Genomic DNA, 18,476 nt, shown 5'->3' on the forward strand with positions numbered 1-18,476 from the left:
TCCGCAGAACACCATTTGGGAATGTATTAGGTCTACCGAAAAATTCAATCAGCGGTAGAATGCGCCCATTATACAAGCATGCAAAAGGTACCTTTATTTTAAAAAAATGGTGGAGCATTTATCCTTATATGTATAAATCAGATGTATCGCTAAATTTACAAGTTTGAATTTGTATGCACATGCTATTTTTCGCCATACATAGGGTGTCTAAGCTAGAACATTACCATAGAGTTAAAGACTTATCACTTTCTCTTAAAAAGAAATCTTTTCCATGACTGTAAAATGAGTCGTGTATTTTCAAGGCGTATAGGTACTTTCTGTCATTAAAATGTTGTGACCCTACGACCAACCTTACGTCAGAAACACTATCTTTTTTTAAATGCGGGAATTCTGCTAATTTGGCAAGTTACCCTATTTTCTTTAACGTCGTCTGCCCAAAACAAAATTTGGCAAATTATTGAGAAATTCGGTAAATAAATTTTTAATGTATAATTTAGCTATAGCAAATTATTTAAATCACAAATGCCATTAATTTGTTTATTATTTATTACAGCTCTTTTTCTTAACGTTTAGCATGTATCGAAATCCTATTGCTATTATTTGAATCTATTAAAGGAAAGAATCAAAATTAAGTGTAATTTTATTTTAGGTACAGATCAAAGAATCCTAGATTGTTTCAACGGCCAAAAGATATGGAAGATATTTTACGATGCAATATTTTCAACTATTTGTCACATAGAGACCCTCAGGGACGAGCCATTTTTCTTATGAAGATTGGTATTGTATACTCTAAGTATCATGATGTCAAATATATATATATATATATATATATATATATATCCAATTATTAATTATTATTATTAAAGTGTTTTTTTCATAGATGGCAGCACTGAAATATGTTATTTGCTTTACATATCTTTCTTACCAATTATTTCATACGATAAAGCAAAAGGCACATACTTAATATTTTTCTGTTTAGCAATTTTGTTAAGTGTTTTATTAGTACAGGGTTATTCATAATTCCCTCCGGGTTTCGAAGCGTTATAGTAAAAGAACGAAGACGAAAATGGCAAAAAAGAACATATGAAATTATTCCGAAAGTATTCAAGTTTTAATTTAAGCAGTTGCCGGTAGATGGCAGTAATATGTACAACTGAAGCCAGTTGTAGTAAAGAAAAATGGCGTTTACAGGCGGAGGGAATTATGAATAACCTTGTATATCTAGTTTTATAGCATTTTTATTTTACTTCATGTCGGTAAGTTAGATTTTTGCTTTTCTTCTTTGATACTAAACTCATTACAATTACATTTTTCTTTAAAAATTTTTAGAGGCATAGACGTAACGCATTATAGAGTATGATTTTTATCTTAGGATAATTATTCTTTATTTTGAAATGCCTCGATTGCTGTCGTAAGGCATTGCGTCCTGATGAAGACCTTTGCGTTTTCCCATTAAGAGATTTCTATTTTATTTATTTTATTTTAATTTTTTTTATATATATATATAATTTTGAGAGAAGATCTGGCTGTATCACCCAGGTTGGAGTACAGTGGTGCAATCTCGGCTCACTGCANACCAAATTTATATTTCTATATTTGTCTGATACCACGCGCCTTTTTTTTCCAATTCTCCTACTACTAGTTATACAAACATATATATATATATATAGATAGATAGATAGATAGATAGATAGATAACGCTAATGTCTTAATTAAAGAAGTAAATTAAAGTTTATTATAGAATTTATTGCCCGTTTTTTAAGATTCCACTTCAATGGTAAAAGGCCTAGTAGGTGAAAGTGCTCATAAAGACAAATTTTCTATATACAATACAATAGCATAATTCTCTGATATTTTAACCGATCAAGATTTGTCTCCTTTCTCTTACCACTTTATAAAATTACTAAGTCACGCGCATACATAAATAATTAAGACACTATTTCACATCTGTCAACATAACAGCATCCGTGCTTAGTGCTTTCTACATCTGAATCAATACGCTAAGGGGAGAAATATATACATGTACGAAATGACATTTTTTAATTCGGCGTACTATAAATGAAAAAAAAAATCTTTTGAATTTTGTGATAAAAATTAAATAAATAAAAGAATAATTAATTTCTAAAGATGCTATATCTCATTAATCAACAGTGGGTCATTCGCATGTGATTTTAGAATATGTATACAAATGAGCCGATGAATTTTCCAAACTTCATCAGGAATTTTAAAATATTTATTACTGAAATTAGAAGGAATAATTTTATTCAGTCATTGCATGCAGATTTCCTAAAAGCCTCAATTTCATTGATGGCATCGATGCAATTGTTGACTATAATTTCATTCTTTTCTTTGCTATATACATATTGGCTAGACAATCGAGTACTGTATGGGAATTCTTTTGTCGTCCTCTGAACTTTAAAAAAAAGTTATTCTTTTAAATATACAGAGAAAAAGAAAAGAGAGAATGATGTAATCTTTACCGTAAAATCACTCGATGAAAATTGAATGAATTTTACTTTCAACAACTGCATCAAACAATGGCAGTTCATAGTTTTAAACTTCATGTCGTCCTTGTATTGGCACATTGTTAGTTTAAAGAACTGATAACATTGTCTGAGAAAAAAATATCGTGTCTGATTCTGGATCTTGTCAAAAGCAGGTAGGTGACCTGAGACTTTTTCTTTTTTTACAAAGACCACTAGCGTTTTGAAACTAGTGATCAAAATAGAATAATTGTGTTTTTCATGGGATTTTTCTTTTCAAACGAAAGTTATCATAATAGTGACCAGTTCTGATGTGAAAACATTATTTGGGAATCTGTAATATGTTTGCGTAATTTTGATTTGCTTTTCTTAATTTTATAAGTTAAATAATTAAAACTTAAAGGTGTAATTCAGCCTGAAAAGAGATTTTCCTTCGACCAGCTCAACCAGTGGGGAATTATCTATAGAGCATTTTTTTATTAATTAATTAATTAATACTTTTGAATCATTTTTCTTTGATTTTATTCAATGAAATGTCTTCTATATTAATTAGTTACCAAATTTTTAGGTTGTAAGTATTTTTAAACTTTGAACTTTAAAGGACTTTAAAATGTTTCAAAATAACTTTTGATCTGATATTCGGATTTTCACATTCTAGGTCTCAATCTTAATGGCTCGAGAGGGTGACTTCAAATATATTAATTAATAAGTGCAAATAATATTTTAATTTACGAAATCAGGCACAAAAACATACTTTCTCCGAATAAGCATACCTTTTTTTTCAACAGATTCTGATTTTGGACCCAAAAAGATAAGGGTAACCGCAATCTAGTTAATACGGTCCGAATAGGAGAGAGGTCTAAAGTTTAGATCCCTTAATGTTTATTTTATTTTTTGGGGTATTTCACCATACCTCGTGAGCTCTTTAAGAGAATTTAAAATTTTTTGTTCACAATTATAAAATTTCTTTTTTTTTAAAGTTAATTTCATGCAAAATGTAACTTTTCTTTATTATTTTATTTTATAATAATCGAAAAATTTTGAAAAGTTGGGTATAAAGTGTTTTACAGAATTTAAAAGGATGTAATTTTACATATCACAATACAAAATTTGAGAGAAATCGATCGAATAGTTTCTGAGAAATCGAAGTTTAAAAAATACAGCTTCCATACAGAGAAAAGACGTATTTATGTTTGATTTCGTAACTTAAAATATCTAACACACTAATTAATTAGCATATTAGAGGTCACCTCTTTGAATTATTAGGACTGAGTCCTAGAACGCGAAGATCCAATCATTAGATCAAAAGTTATTCAAGGTGCTAAGTTTTTATTTTGCGCACTATACAACCGTAAAATTTAAAATTCGGTAACTGAGGCCGATGGATCACATTTTAACAAATAAAATAAAACAAAAATTATTCAGAAATATCAATTAGTTACTAAATAAATAAGGCACATAATTCATCCCAGGTTAACATGGACGAAGTAAAATCCTTTTTCTGAATAAAAGGGAGCCTTAATATGTTAAATTTATGCCCTAACATTTTCTTTTCTATTTTGGTCTTATTATTTACGGATTCAGTTTCTCTAATTTTGCTTATCATTGCATTACTCCTTAAATTTCTTGAATCCATTATATATTTTTCATTTGAAGCGAAAACATTCTGTACTTCTTTTTGATCCTAACAATTATATTTTTCAGGGTTGTGGTGTACAGAGTCCTACAGTTTCAAAGAGTTCGTAGGAGCAGGAAACATATTGAGTCATTGGGTTCTAAAAAATCCTGTCACGCAGATTAATGGATACGTAGGAATTTGGGACTTTAAAGATTACTCATTTCAACACTTTTCCAATTCTTGCTCACCTCGTCTAATGTGGATGCTATCATCTCTCATGCAGGTAAAAATTACACGAAACGCAAACCTCATTTATTTCATTTTATAACCGTCACTGAGCAGCCGACTTAATTTTGTGTTTACTACTACCAATAGAACTCTGTAGCCTTGTAAATTTGAACCTAATCCAGAAAACAAAAGAATTTCGTGACCAAGTATTTTATTTTATAACCATCGTTGTACAACCGACCCTATTTATGGGTTTATGAATACTAATGTTCAACATCGTAACTTTGTAATTTTGAATCCAGTCCAGAAGACAATGGAACTCCTGGATAAAGGTGCTACGATGGAAAAATGTTTTTAAATGAAAAACACTGAACTTAGAATAACATATATTTCGCTACCACTGGAAAATATATTTTAAGCGAAATAAGTTGGCATCTCTGTTATGAACCAAGGTAGTGTACACCTTATTATAATGGTTGTCAGGCATTTACGTTAGATTGTTGGAACACAACTTTCAAGTTCGTAACTTTCAAGCTTTTAGAAAAATGTTCTCCCAGTGGTAGCTAAGTTTATTTCTTAATGTATGCTCCCGTGCCACAGGTCCTGGGTTCGATCCTCGGGCCGGGCAAGGTTGACTCAGCCTTTCATCCATTCAGTGGGTCGATAAATGAGTACCAAGCATACTTGGGAACTAAACACTGGGGGTATCGCGTTCGGCTGACCACCTAACCGGAACATCTGCTCTCCTGCACCCCAGAGCCCAAGGTCAAGAAAATTGAGATGGGCACAGTTGGCCTTGACCCTCTATGGGCTGTCACGCCACTGAGTTTAGTATGATTCTTTGCTTTGTAAAATTGATTTAAGTTTATTTTCTACAATCTACACTGTTACATGTAAATGATTCCAAGTTCAGGTATGAAACGCCCCTTTTTTCTAGCTCTTTCGTTTTGAAGCAATTCCATCAAAAATACTGAAAGCTTTAATTTTTAATTGTCTACCGATCTAGAAATATTTTGCAAAGAGCGTAGTAGTAGGCGGTTTTGCATTTATATCTAATAAATTAAAAGTAATGGCTAAAATGTTTTTTTTAGAAACAGATTATATACCAGTTACTACTTATCCATGTAAATAAAATAACGTTTAGCGTAGGTATGACGTAAGATGACTAATGCTCTAAAAAAATCCCTCAAGCTAAGGCTATACTTGAGTTTATTTTGGTTTTTCGCTTTAAATTGATTCTTAAATAAATTGGCATCGAAAGGTTTTTACTTGTCTATAGTGAAAAAAAAAAATTGGACAGGAAAACTTTTAAAATTAGACAGCGTCAGGGTTCGTTTGGTAACCACCCCACTATGCTTCAAGTTGTCACTGGCTACTATTCCATTTACCACTGGACCAATATTCCATTTATCTATATTGGATAAATACCACTTAACGTATATCATGAAAACATTTAATTTATTTTGTAAGTCTAGTTGAGTTTCCTGTAGGTGTTGTATTTAAAAAAAGTATTTTCAAGCTACAAATCTAATTTAACGAATGTTACGTTTTAATGAGATAATTATACGCAGAAATTTTTTTATTTAACATCTGATTCACAATTATTATTTAATTTTTAATTATATGAAAGAAATGTGCGTAATATCGCCGTAATGCTTATCTCAATGTTTTTGAAGACATATTTTCGAATACTTGTACGACGAAAAAAAATAAAAAAAAGCTTTATTCAGCATTATCTACGCCACTATAAATCAAACCCATCTTTCCTCAACAAACAACGATAGTATTTGTGTAATTTCAGAAAAAAATATTTATTCTCATTTATCGATTAGGCATATATTTTATCATTTTAGTAACAATAACAGAATAAAATTAATTCAGATGATTTTCTAGAAAATGATATACATTTATGAAATAAGTTTTTAGTGTGTTAAAAAAGCAGTATTATTATCTAAAATTCAGATTCTATGAATAAGATATATTAACAGTCACGTTTATGAGCATGCTTCTTCTTTTACGTTTTACACAGCGACGAGCAGGAGTTTAATTTATAAGTATCCAATAACCTTTAAACATTAAATTTTATACAATCAGGATTCGTCTTTACTAAATTATCTATTAAAAGTAAATTGATGCACCACGCTAAGGGTGATGATAAATTAGATTATATGTTTTTAAACCGTTTGAGTTCCCGATATGTTTTTATTTTAACTCTTTATGTGCTGGAATTGTCATAAATGAATAATAGGGTATTATAGCTTCCTCATAGAGACGAGCACTTGCGACGAATTGTCATAAAAGGAAATAGCTTCAGTCACGTTGAAGACCGCGTTGGTTTGTTTATTACGATGTCGTACGATTATCCACTGCATTAATAACGTATATCATAGTTATTAGTTTTTATTTACTTGGTACTTATTTAGTAACAATTGAAACTCATATTAGATTATATGTTTTAATATCAATTAAGTCTCGTTATATTTTTAAATAGAACTTTATCTTACCTTATCTTATTATTACATAATTAACATAAATAAACGATTGGCATTGTGTGTCTATAATAGAGCAGTGCGGTTGAATCTCATGTGGAAATGTCGTCAAGAAATAATGCTTTAGTCACATTGAGAGAGGCGTTGATTTTGTTCACGTTCTTAAAGAATGAGATTCAGAGTTTTTATAATTTTATATAACGTTCGATCATAGAATTAAATTAAATTTGTATATTTATCTATGATAGGTATTAGCTTTCGTTGACTTGGTGCTTAGGTAATGACAATGTAATTCAAACTAGATTATATGTTTCGAAGACTTAATACGTTTTTAAAACTAAGCAATTTCCTTACATTTTTTACGTTTCTTATTAAAATTAACATAATCGATCTTTAATGTCACTAATAGAGACAAGCGCTTGGAGCTCGTGTCGTGTTGTCGTCAAGATACTTTTAGCAAAGTTAAAAACCACATTGACTTTTTTATATTCAATATAAATCTTACGGTATTATATATTATAGATATAATTATTACGTTAAAGACCGAAGTATGGTAAACCCTAGGTTTTACTGGTAAATCCTATCTTTTATTAAAGTAGCTTGGCAAAAGACCGAAGTATGCCTTAGGGTTGCACAACCTATTTGAGTGAAGGCCACTAGCACAGCATGTAGGTTAATAAAGGGCTGCCCGCATATTTAGTCTTGTTTTTTGGAAATCTGATAATTTTTATCTAAACATTACTGTTCTAAGCATTAAATATTTTTATCAGTAAACTTAATGACTTATTTGCAGAAAATTAAATACTTTTAATTATTTGAATTTATTTAAAACAACTAAAAAAAACTTATACTTTTTTCAAAATATATTACGTTGCGAGCAATATCGTTCTTTACCAACAATATCCTCCTTCTCTCTTTAAATCAGTAGTCTTAACTCTTTAAACCAGTAGTTTCAAGCTCCAGAAAACTCGTTAATTAAGCTTTCTTAAGTCATGATTAATCTTAAGCAGTCCCATTCCGCTAAGGACTCTTCCACCAGTAATGGCTTAAAACCGTTTCTTGCTATGAATCGTAAATTCTTTAGTAATACAATTTTAATGGTATCGATATACTAAACTGATTCGAAAGTCATTTATGACTCCAGCTATTTGAAAAATAAAAGCTCATTCGGGATAAAATTTTCGAGCTAAATGCAGCAACTAATTTGGGAGGGAGGCGTATTACTTAACCCTTTTCAAATTGTTTTTGAAAAGTTTATGATTTTTTCATTCAGAGTATAATAATATAAAGTTTAAGAATTTAAAATTAGTGTTCAAAAAAATTATTATTAATGTTGTTGTTGACGTGTGCCTGTTTAGGCTGAGGGAGTGCGATTGTTCTTGTTTTCCAGTGACGCCATCTATGGCCCAAGAATTCGACTTCTGCCACACCATACGTCGCACCTGTCTATAGGGCGAACCCATTCATTCATCCACAGATCGTAATTTTGACCTGAATCAGGGAACAATCGATCTCCAATCCAGTACCACCAGACGTATATTATTATTAATAGCTGGTTTAAAATGTTTGAGTATTATAATTTAATAAATTTAAAAGCCTTGAAATTGAAAGACCGTTTGGATGATTAAGAATAAGCATATTTATGTTTAAAAATACCACTGAACGGGGTAATATCATTATGTTTCTTAAATTTCCCATAGTTTATGTTTCCCTTCTTATTTGTTTCTAGAGCGTTTTACTTCTTGTTAGCAAAGCATCTGGAGTAGTTAGTGAGTGCGTCAACTCATATGAGGAAACTTGTAGATTTTAAATATTTCTTTATTGCATACAGTACCATCTCGGTACAGTAAACAACTGAAAATGATTACTTAGAATACAGCTTAGAAAACAACGACATAATTAAGTGGCATCCGCTTCAAACAATGCATGTCTTATATACAGATACCGTAATGATATGCACGAATGACGTCACTTACGTTATCTGAAAAGAAAATATATGTTGCCAACCCACCACCGAAACTTAATTCTTTTAATTTAATGTATTCAGATGAGTAACAAACCACTCCAACACTTAAACTATGAGTTTAGCGAACTTTATAGATATTTAATTTTTCTACTGGTCTTGTCTGCTTCTCTTCTTCAAATATTTTGTAATGTTGTTGTTTTCTTAACAATGCACGTTTTAATCTATAAAAATGAATTTTTTTTTTTGAATGAAATTTCGTATTTTCGATACTGTGTCAGAACCACGTAACGTCGGAAAACGTACAGCGATGCCAATTGCTCCGGGCACGCCAAAATAATTTTTGAAAAAAGCTATAAATACCAGAGATGCAACTTGCTACGGACAGCAAATATATATTTTAGAGTGGTAGTTAATCAATTATGATTCTTGGTTTAATAAATTCAATTTAGTAGATTTTTATCCACCACTATTTCTAAATAATTCGCAGGCTTATATAATTCACCACTCTGTAGTGCCTATCTCATGCTATACATTAAAAATAGCAAGCAAAAGTAGTCCAATATTTGCAAAATTTATTTTGTAGTTATTTACCGTTTTTTAAATTATTTTGGCATGTCCGGAGCAGTTGGCATCTCTGAATAACCACAAGATAAATTTTGCAAATATTTGACTATTTTTGCTTGCTTTTTAAAAGGTATAGCATGACGTAATTGTTATTGAGTGGTGAATTATATAAGCCAACGAATTATTTAGAAATAGCGGTGGATAAAAAACTATTAAATTGAATTTATTAAACCAAGAATCACAATTGATAAACTACCACTTTAAAATATATATTTGCTGTCGAGAGCAAGTTGGCATCTCTGAAAGTAGATTGTTTAAAAACCAGTCCTTGAAAATTTGAGAACTGATGAAGAAAAAAAAACTTGATTCAAATCGATGCTTCCGCTCTCAAATTATTATTAACTAACATACATCCAGACTGACTTTCGCTTATAAAGATGTAGATAAATGAACAACTCTATTTATGCATCTCTAATGATGACACATGGTAATCACTAACATCAACGAAGATAGTTTTAGTCACGTTGCATAACACGTTAGTTTATTTGTATTGCTTAAAGTTAGTAGAGATACATCTTTATCCACAGAGTGTTGTGAATACCAATACTTTTATTCAAGGCTATCCTTACTACAACGATTTCATAATAAGAAAATGAAATTTCAATTTATTCATGAATATATTAAACCTGTTAATTCTTTTCGGCGGTAAAAATTGAATGGACAGTTAAATGCGGAATTATTATATTTCGCCAGAGATTAACACACGTGCCATATAATTATGCATTTTATATACATGTTTAATTAATTTATTTTTAGTGATTTGTCAAAATCATTTTGAAATTTTATTTATAAAACCAAGAATTTAATAGCGAATCATTAAATTTGCTACGATTTCAAATGCCCGTAAAAACATGCAGTTATGTGAATGTGATAATATTTTTTTACTGTATCAATTAAAAATGACTGAAAAATTTTCCATGATAAATAAAATTTTAAACTGGTAATAAAGATCCTTATTATATTTTATAAATATTTATCTTAAAAGTGTATGCAATTTAATTGTTATGAAAAGATTGCACTTTAAGAATTTTGTTAAACAAATTTGGAATCAAAATGTAAATTATTCGGACAATTTTATACTATTATAGTAATTTGTTAGAAAATTAAACCGAATCATTGATTCAAGCAGCATTAAGAAACATGTAATTTTAATTTTCATATATTTATTTGAGCTACCGATTTATTATGGTGATCAAAAACGTTCTACAGTACATTTTTAAAAACTTAAAATACATTTTATAATATAAATCTTGCTACTTTTTTTAAGAGCCATTATTTTGAAAATCAGATAAAAATCTGAAATTTTGAAAGATGTATTCTTTGATTTGCTTAATTTTTTGTATATTTTGTTAAAAATAAATTTCGGAAAGTTTGAGGTCCAAATTTTTTTTCCCTCCCCTGTAGAAAATTTAAAATTTGAAAGTCGTTAAGGTCATTTCTTTAAAAGTGAATGCTATGTTGAAAATTAAATTCCAACTCATTTTTGAGACAGTATCGATGGGTTTCTCCCTTCAAAATAAGCTAAAATAAAGATACTTTGTGAGAACTCTAACTAAACTTCCTTAAAACTTCTCTTTATTTTACTTTAATTTTTTTGTTTAACCCGTTCACGCCGGGGTGACCCCCCGGTGGGTCACGCTAGATTGTCTCATCTTGGCAGCGCACCGGACCGGAGTAAAATCTGGTAACAATAAATTTCATTTTTTAGTTTTTTTCCGGGAATAATAAAAATCCATAACTACCAATTGTTTTTAACGGATGCAATTTTTATATTGAATTGCTTCTTCGCCGTGATAAATTTCCTTACAGTGAATTGTTATTGTTGAGAATAGATTAACTCCTCCCGAATATTATCTAATATTGAAATAGTTCTTCTACCAGTATTTTCACTTTTCCCGGCGTGAACGTGTTAAAAACATAGTATTTTGGAGAATAGCTTTCAATTTTTCTTATGTAGAGATTGTTATTAATTATTTTGCTTCTTTTAATTTTTAGGACTGTTTTCCTGGACGATTTAAAGTTGCTTATTGTGTGAATTGTCCACCTCTTGCTGATGTAGTATGGAAGCTGTTCAAGCCGCTGATTCGGGAAAAATATCGAAAACGGGTATAATATTCCTTATAGTTCGACTGGTAGTAATGTTACCGAATCACAATTCTCAGGCAAGAAAACTTTTAAACTATAGCCTTAAAGAGAGACACCAACTAATTGAAGCAGTTGCGATTTATTCTTTTCAGTGGTAGTTAGTTAAAGCAATTTTTTGTAAAGAAACGGATTTTAAAAAAATATATATTAAAATTTAAGAGTTTAAGCTTACGTCTATATGACTTTATAAGCATCTACTTAAATTATTTTTGCTCTAATTTATTAAAATCTGAATACATCACCCTTACACTTCTACTACTAGGAAAATATTTTTTCTGAAACTATGGAGAATCCGTGGTAGTTGGAGTCTCTGGATACTGGACATTGAGTGTATCTCGGTACGCGCCATTAACCGATTCATCGATACTGGTTAGACATGTGTTAGTAAGTCTTATGGTTATAAGGCCTGTGATGTTGAAAAAGAAGGGAAAGATTTGGAGTCTCGGTTGGATACTGGATATTGTTGTTAACACGTTGAATGCCACGCTAATTTTACATGGCTTGCCCATCTGTCCACACAGTAAATAACTACAAACTAAATTTGAGAATATTTGACAGATTTTGCTGGTGTTTTCAAAGGTGACGTTGTTGTTGAACTGGGCATCTGAGGACTAAATATCTCATGACGGGAACAAACGTAGGAGAGATGAACATGGCATAACCAGAGATGCCAACTTGCTCCGGACAGCAAATATACATTTCAAAGTGGTAGTTTATCAATTGTGATTCTTTGTTTAATAAATTCAATTTAGTAGATTTTTATCCATCACTATTTCTAAATAATTCGTAGGCTTATATAATTCACCACATACTAGTATTTATGTCATGCTAGACCTTTTAAAAAACAAGCGAAAAAAGTCAAATATTTGCAAAATTTTCTTTGTGGTTATTTACCGCTTTTTTAAATTATTTTGGTGTGTCCGAAGCAGTTGGCATCTCTGCATAACTCATACATGCCAACTCTTCCGGATTTACCGGAAAATTTTATTTTTATATTTAAAGTGGTAGTAAATATATACTATTTTTTCTTTTATAAACTTAATTTTTAATTGATTTTAATCATCACTATTCTTACAAAAATTAAACACATATATCAATATGCGTTACTATCATGGTTGTCAACTGTTTTCTCAAATACAACGTATTTGTTTGCTTAAAATTGAAGTTTTAATTCCATTTTAACACCACTGGGAAAAATGATAATGGAAAGGATTAAAAGTTGGCAGGTATGATAACTGATAAAAGTGTTGAATTATATAAGCCAACGAATTGCTTACAAATAGTGGTGGATAAAAATCTACTAAATTGAATTTTAAATCAAGAATCATAATTAATAAACTACCTTTTTAAAATATTTATTCGCTTTCCGGAGCAAGTTGACATCTTGTGCATATATATAAAACTATTTTTGTGTGTTCTATATTGCATTAATTTCTTCAAACCATTTCAGTAACGATAATATTATTAAAAAAAATTAAAAATTTACTCGAACTATGTGTTTCTAATCATCTTGGCTTCATCGGTCACCGGTGACCCCCCTGGCTCTACGAACAAACTTAGTGCCGGTCACCGGAAAACCCCATGGTATTCAAGGTGTTAACTCGGTAGTCTGTCGCGAAGCTCCACCAACCAATTAATCTGCACTGTGCAGACATGTACCATTAAGTGTTAATTATTTTAAATTAAATTTATAAAGCTAATGATTAAATAAAGGAACATAAATTTGGCTACCACTTTAAATATTTGCTTGGGAACAGAAAAACTGTTACGTGCAAATGACAGTCACAACTGTCGAGAGATTTCATGAAAAAATTGCGTCGTAATGCGATAGTTTTCACTTCCAATCGTACGACAGATACGCAATTTCACATTGCAGTCATAAATAGTTGAAGAAAAATGTGTTTCTAATCACAATAGTAAAATTAAAAGTGTGCGCAACTAGCTAAGAAAATAACGATTTTCTTCTGCTGTTTCTCGAAGAAAAACAGCAGAATGTTCATATGTTGCTATAGTTGAAGAAAAATGTCATATGTAAATCATATGTTGCTATAATGTATAAAGTTTTTGTACGTACAAATGACATGGCTGTAGATTTTGATTTTAAAAGCGAAGCGCTCTAGTGAACGAAAACTTTTTTTAAGATTATGTAATAAATATGATTTGTATCCTTCTTAACACGTTCACGCCGGGTTGACCCACCGGTGGGTCACGCTATATTGTCTCATCTTGGCAGCACACCGGAGTAAAAACTGGTAACAATAAATTTCATATTTTAGTTTTTTTCCGGGAATAATAAAAATCCATAACTACCAATTGTTTTTAACGGATGCAATTTTTATATCGAATTGCTTCTTCGCTGTGATAAATTTCCTTACAGTGAATTGTTATTGTTGAGAATAGATTAACTCCTCCCGAATATTATTTAATATTGAAATAGTTCTTCTACCAGTATTTTCTCTTTTCCCGTACCAGTATTTTCACTTTTCCCGGCGTGAACGTGCTAATAAAAAAATCTTCAAGGTACATCCTTTTTAATTGTAAGATTCTTATCTCGGCTGTGAACCAAAAGCCTCTACACGCTTTTTTGTAGGTAGTCCGATCAGACCACTATAAAAGTAAACCAATTAGTGAAAGAACCATTTAATATGAAATCTATTAAAAATTAGAAAGTGGTAGCAAATATATGACTAAAAATTTTTTAATTTATGAATATAATTGGTTTGTTTTATTTACTTGTCAACCACTACAGATTCAATTCTCAAATATATATGATAAATTTCTCTCATGTACTTTTAAAATAGAATTTGGGTTCGTCCGCACAAGTGATTCACTTTTTAAATAATCTGCGTAAACTACTTACAAGAAACCGTGTGGAGGCTTTCTGATGTAGGAGGTGATGACTAAACGGACAGTTGTCAAAAAAAAATTTTTTTTTTTTTGTCAAATTTTTTTGAGTAGTATTAATTTGGGCCATTGACTCCTTATACCGGTTTAAGTTGCTGGGGATTATTATTGAAAATTTCAACTGTCTAAAAATATGTAATTAAGTGCAGAAAATAAGGTATTTTTTTTAGAATTTTAGATATAATTTTCTCTATGTCAACCCTTTCCTGAAAAAAAAATTAAATAAGATAAACTTCATTTCCTTGTATAAAGTATTATGGGACTTATCGAATAACGCAAACCTTTGGTGAAACGCTCGATAAACCATAAAATCTCCTTTTTTTAGATCCTCTTTAAATCTGTGTTACTTTTAGATCGTAGTTATTGGAAATGACATGACAGAACTTCACAAATACATTCATCCTTCTGTCCTCCCCGAAGAATATGGAGGTGAACTTCCACCATCTGATTCCACAGAAGCAGTTGGCAAACTTATGGAGATGGATTCCGAATGGGACAGAGAGAAGAAGTACGGTTACCGTATACAGTCAAACCGTTGTAAAGATGAAGATGAAGACCAAGATATAATGGCCACAAACGCTCAAGAAGAACCCTGTATTGCTTAGTTATTGAGCTTCAGTGATTCATATCTACAATACAGAGCTCAGTTAACTTAGATATTGTATTTGTTGTAAAATTGTTCTTTTTTTCCTTCTATACCGATAGTTAACCAAAGGTGCTTCCATGGACCCGGTTAACTACGCAGAATGTGTTTTTGGTGTTAATTCGTTTTAACTTGTTTTGTCTAATTATTGTTGAGGATAAAGTGTCAAGGAAAAAATTTGACGTTTTCGCTAGTAAAACAACAAAGACATTGTAATTTACTACTTTTGCGATTTATAACATAACTTAGTTAACGCATAACATACCAGAGCTCAGTGAACTTTGTAGAACATTTAATTTACGGCAAGACTATTTTTGTGTTTTAGTTTTGTACCAATTTTCAAGAGCTCAGTTAACTCTGTTGGATATTTTATTTGTTGTATAACTGTTTTCATCATTCTCTAACAATCGTGCGCTTAGAAGCGTGTTTAATTAACTAACTATAGATAGTTAATCAAACGATCTTCTGAGGGCGTAGTTAACTTATTAGAATGTGTTTTTGGTGCAAATTTGTTTATTTTGTTTTGTTTAATTATCGCTGCTAGTGATGTAGAATAGGACCAATATAGCTCCAAGCAAAAACTCATAAGTTATTTTCTAATGATGAAAACTAGGAAACATGAGAGGCATTATTATTGACAATGCTATTTCATCGATTCTTAGCGAAAATAATTAATTTTTAGGAATTTATAATGAAACTCGGTTAATTTTGTAAATATTATGCTCGTTGTAAAACTGGTTTTATATTTTTGTTTTTTATAATAGTTAACCAAGCGAGATTTTTTTGCCCTTGTTAATGACGCATAATGTGTTTTCGTTGTAAATTCATTTTAACTTTTGTGTATTTATTGCAAAAATAATGCGTATATTCAAAATAATTTATAATTGGATCGTTGTAGCTTCAAGCGAAAATAATTAATGCTTATCGCTCAATTTCGTTATAATTTATGTACTGAGTTTTGTGTATTTGTACAATTATTTCATATTTATTCGCGCGGTGTAATACATTAAAGAGGAAAATTTTTTAACTTTAAAGCAACTAAAGAATTTTTCACGAAGTATAAAATTTTTCGCACAACCAGAACGTTAACGTTCTATGATAAATAAAACATTTATTTGAAGTTTTTAGAGACTTTTTTGTTGTTTGAGAACAAGCTTGGATAATTTTGGTAAGTGTTTCAAAAAAAAATGCATAGTTTTACGTTTCAGAAAATTAATGAAAGCACTTATGTTTTTTTTTGCAAATTCACAGTTCCTTTAAACTTATCAAAATTCTGTCAATAATTTGACTAGAGGCTTTTTACAGAAACGCAATTAAATTACAACAAACATTTAAATGCATAAACATTTCTGGACATGAAACATAACCATTAAAATATTTTAAATAAATCTATTTCAAAATAAAAAAATAACTTCAACTTTTATTTAATTAATCAAATACCTGAAATCTCTTTAAATCTGATTGGTAGTTTTTCATTAACACGTTCAGGGTGACCCCCGGTAGGTCACGTTAGATTGTCTCATCGGGCGGCGCACCGTAGTAAAAACTGGTAATAAATAAATTTCATTTTTTAGTTTTTTTCCAGGAATAATAAAAATTCATAACTACCAATTGTTTTTAACGGATGCAATTTTTATATTGGATTGCTTCCTCGCCATGATAAATTTCCTTAAAGTGAATTGTTATTGTTGTGATTAGATTAACTTCTCCCGATTATTATCTAATATTGAAATAGTTCTTCTACCAGAATTTTCTCTTGAAATGTTGAATATTGAAATAGTTCTTCTACCAGTATTTCTAACACCCGGCGTGAACGTGTTAAGATATTAGAAATAGTGTGCGATGTCATTTCAAAATATCAGTAAGAAAATTTCAACATTTTATTGTGTTTTCTTATTGTTGTCAAATTATTTTCTAGCTATTTCAAGTACATTGAGTTCTTAAACACTAAATTTATCAGACGTGCATTTTACAATTTAAACTAACTTACTTTATTTTATTATGCTCTCTATATTGTTAAAAAAAGAAACATGAATAAAAAGACATTAACACATTTGAGTAACATAATGGGCTGCGTTCGATCCCGTTGTTTTCATGTCATGGGACTTAAAACTCCTGTATAAAATTGAAAGTGCCAAAATATCATATGGGTTGAAGTCGATATTTTGGGCCTGTGGAACATCCCATTGATTATATGCAAAATAAACAACTTACTTCTTAGTTAATAATATAGACGAAAAATATAATTACATCACTAAAAAAAAAAAAGAGTTCGGCAAAAAATTTTTATGGATAAATTCAGTCACAAACAAACGGAATTTCACCCTTTTCATTCGAGAGAAGATTCTCAGTTATTATTGTTTGCTATAAAACATTTTACCACTCTAAATGTAGAAATTTTTATTTCATTATTTATAGTTAAATGATAATTTTATATCGGATCTTTTCATTATTGCTACATCTTTTTCACGCCCATAGTAATATCCGTGGGCAACGAGAAATAAGGCAGTATAATAAATTTTAATCTAATGTTAATAAACTATCATCATGGCAAATCTGAACATATTATGGTAAATATAGAGCTCCTTGTTTAAACAATTAAAAAGATTCTCAAGTACAAAGGTTAAAATCTTTCATTTGTTCTAAAACTCTTTTCAAGTACATTTAAATGACTAAAATAAAAGTTTGTTTTACTATATTATCATACCTGTGGATTCCTTAAATTTTCTGAGGATGGCTCTCCCAAGTGGTACGGGAATGATAACAGAATCAAAAATTGTTAAACGGGAAGCATTTGATTTGAATTATAATTTGAGCGCATTAGATTAATCACTTTTTTAAGAAATGTATTCATGTACTTTTTCATGTGTATGATACGATGCTCTGTTATTTGTTTTTCATTTTACTGTAATTATGTACAGTTATTTAATAAAATTTTGTGAGTGTTTTGTACTTATGTGTTTATTTTGTGCCAAAATATCTTGCAGTTTTTTTTACTGTGTTTTTATTAATTTGTTTTCGTGTCTATAACGTTAGATGAGTCTGCAATCAAAATCTTAAAAATTTTCCCTCTAGATCAGTGTTTCCCAACGTGGGGCCCACGCCCCACTGGGGGGAATTTTGATTGTTAAGGGGGGCAATTCGAACATGGACTCGATCCGAGTTTAACCCTTTTGATACGGGCCATTTAAATGCAATGCTAGATTTCGGTGCCAAAATTGAAAGAAAAAAAGCAAATTCTTAAATAATTGCGACCATTAAATATTATAAATTCGTTTGACGATACCAAAATTTAAACTGGGTTTTTGGCGTCGTTAAGTTAACTTCCCTGGAGTAGACGGCAGGCTTCGCGTGGACCCCCGCACGCTTTAAAATC

At 30.4% G+C, this 18,476-nt stretch overlaps 1 protein-coding gene across 2 annotated transcripts in view; it reads left to right on the forward strand.

Annotated features, from left to right (window-relative positions):
- LOC107437321 (clavesin-2) overlaps positions 1-17,368 on the forward strand; it is a 94,966-nt gene extending 77,598 nt beyond the window's left edge. For both annotated transcript variants that reach the window (XM_043052558.2, XM_043052559.2), the window contains exons 5-8: positions 650-777; positions 4,188-4,384; positions 11,404-11,514; positions 14,811-17,368. In XM_043052558.2, the coding sequence (XP_042908492.1) occupies positions 650-777; positions 4,188-4,384; positions 11,404-11,514; positions 14,811-15,062 (688 nt within the window). In that variant the 3' untranslated portion in view covers positions 15,063-17,368. The remainder of the gene's footprint in view (positions 1-649; positions 778-4,187; positions 4,385-11,403; positions 11,515-14,810) is intronic.
- The last annotated feature ends 1,108 nt before the right edge of the window (positions 17,369-18,476 follow it).

This window comes from Parasteatoda tepidariorum, chromosome 9 (genome assembly GCF_043381705.1).
Source record: "Parasteatoda tepidariorum isolate YZ-2023 chromosome 9, CAS_Ptep_4.0, whole genome shotgun sequence".
NCBI classification, from domain to species: domain Eukaryota; kingdom Metazoa; phylum Arthropoda; class Arachnida; order Araneae; family Theridiidae; genus Parasteatoda; species Parasteatoda tepidariorum.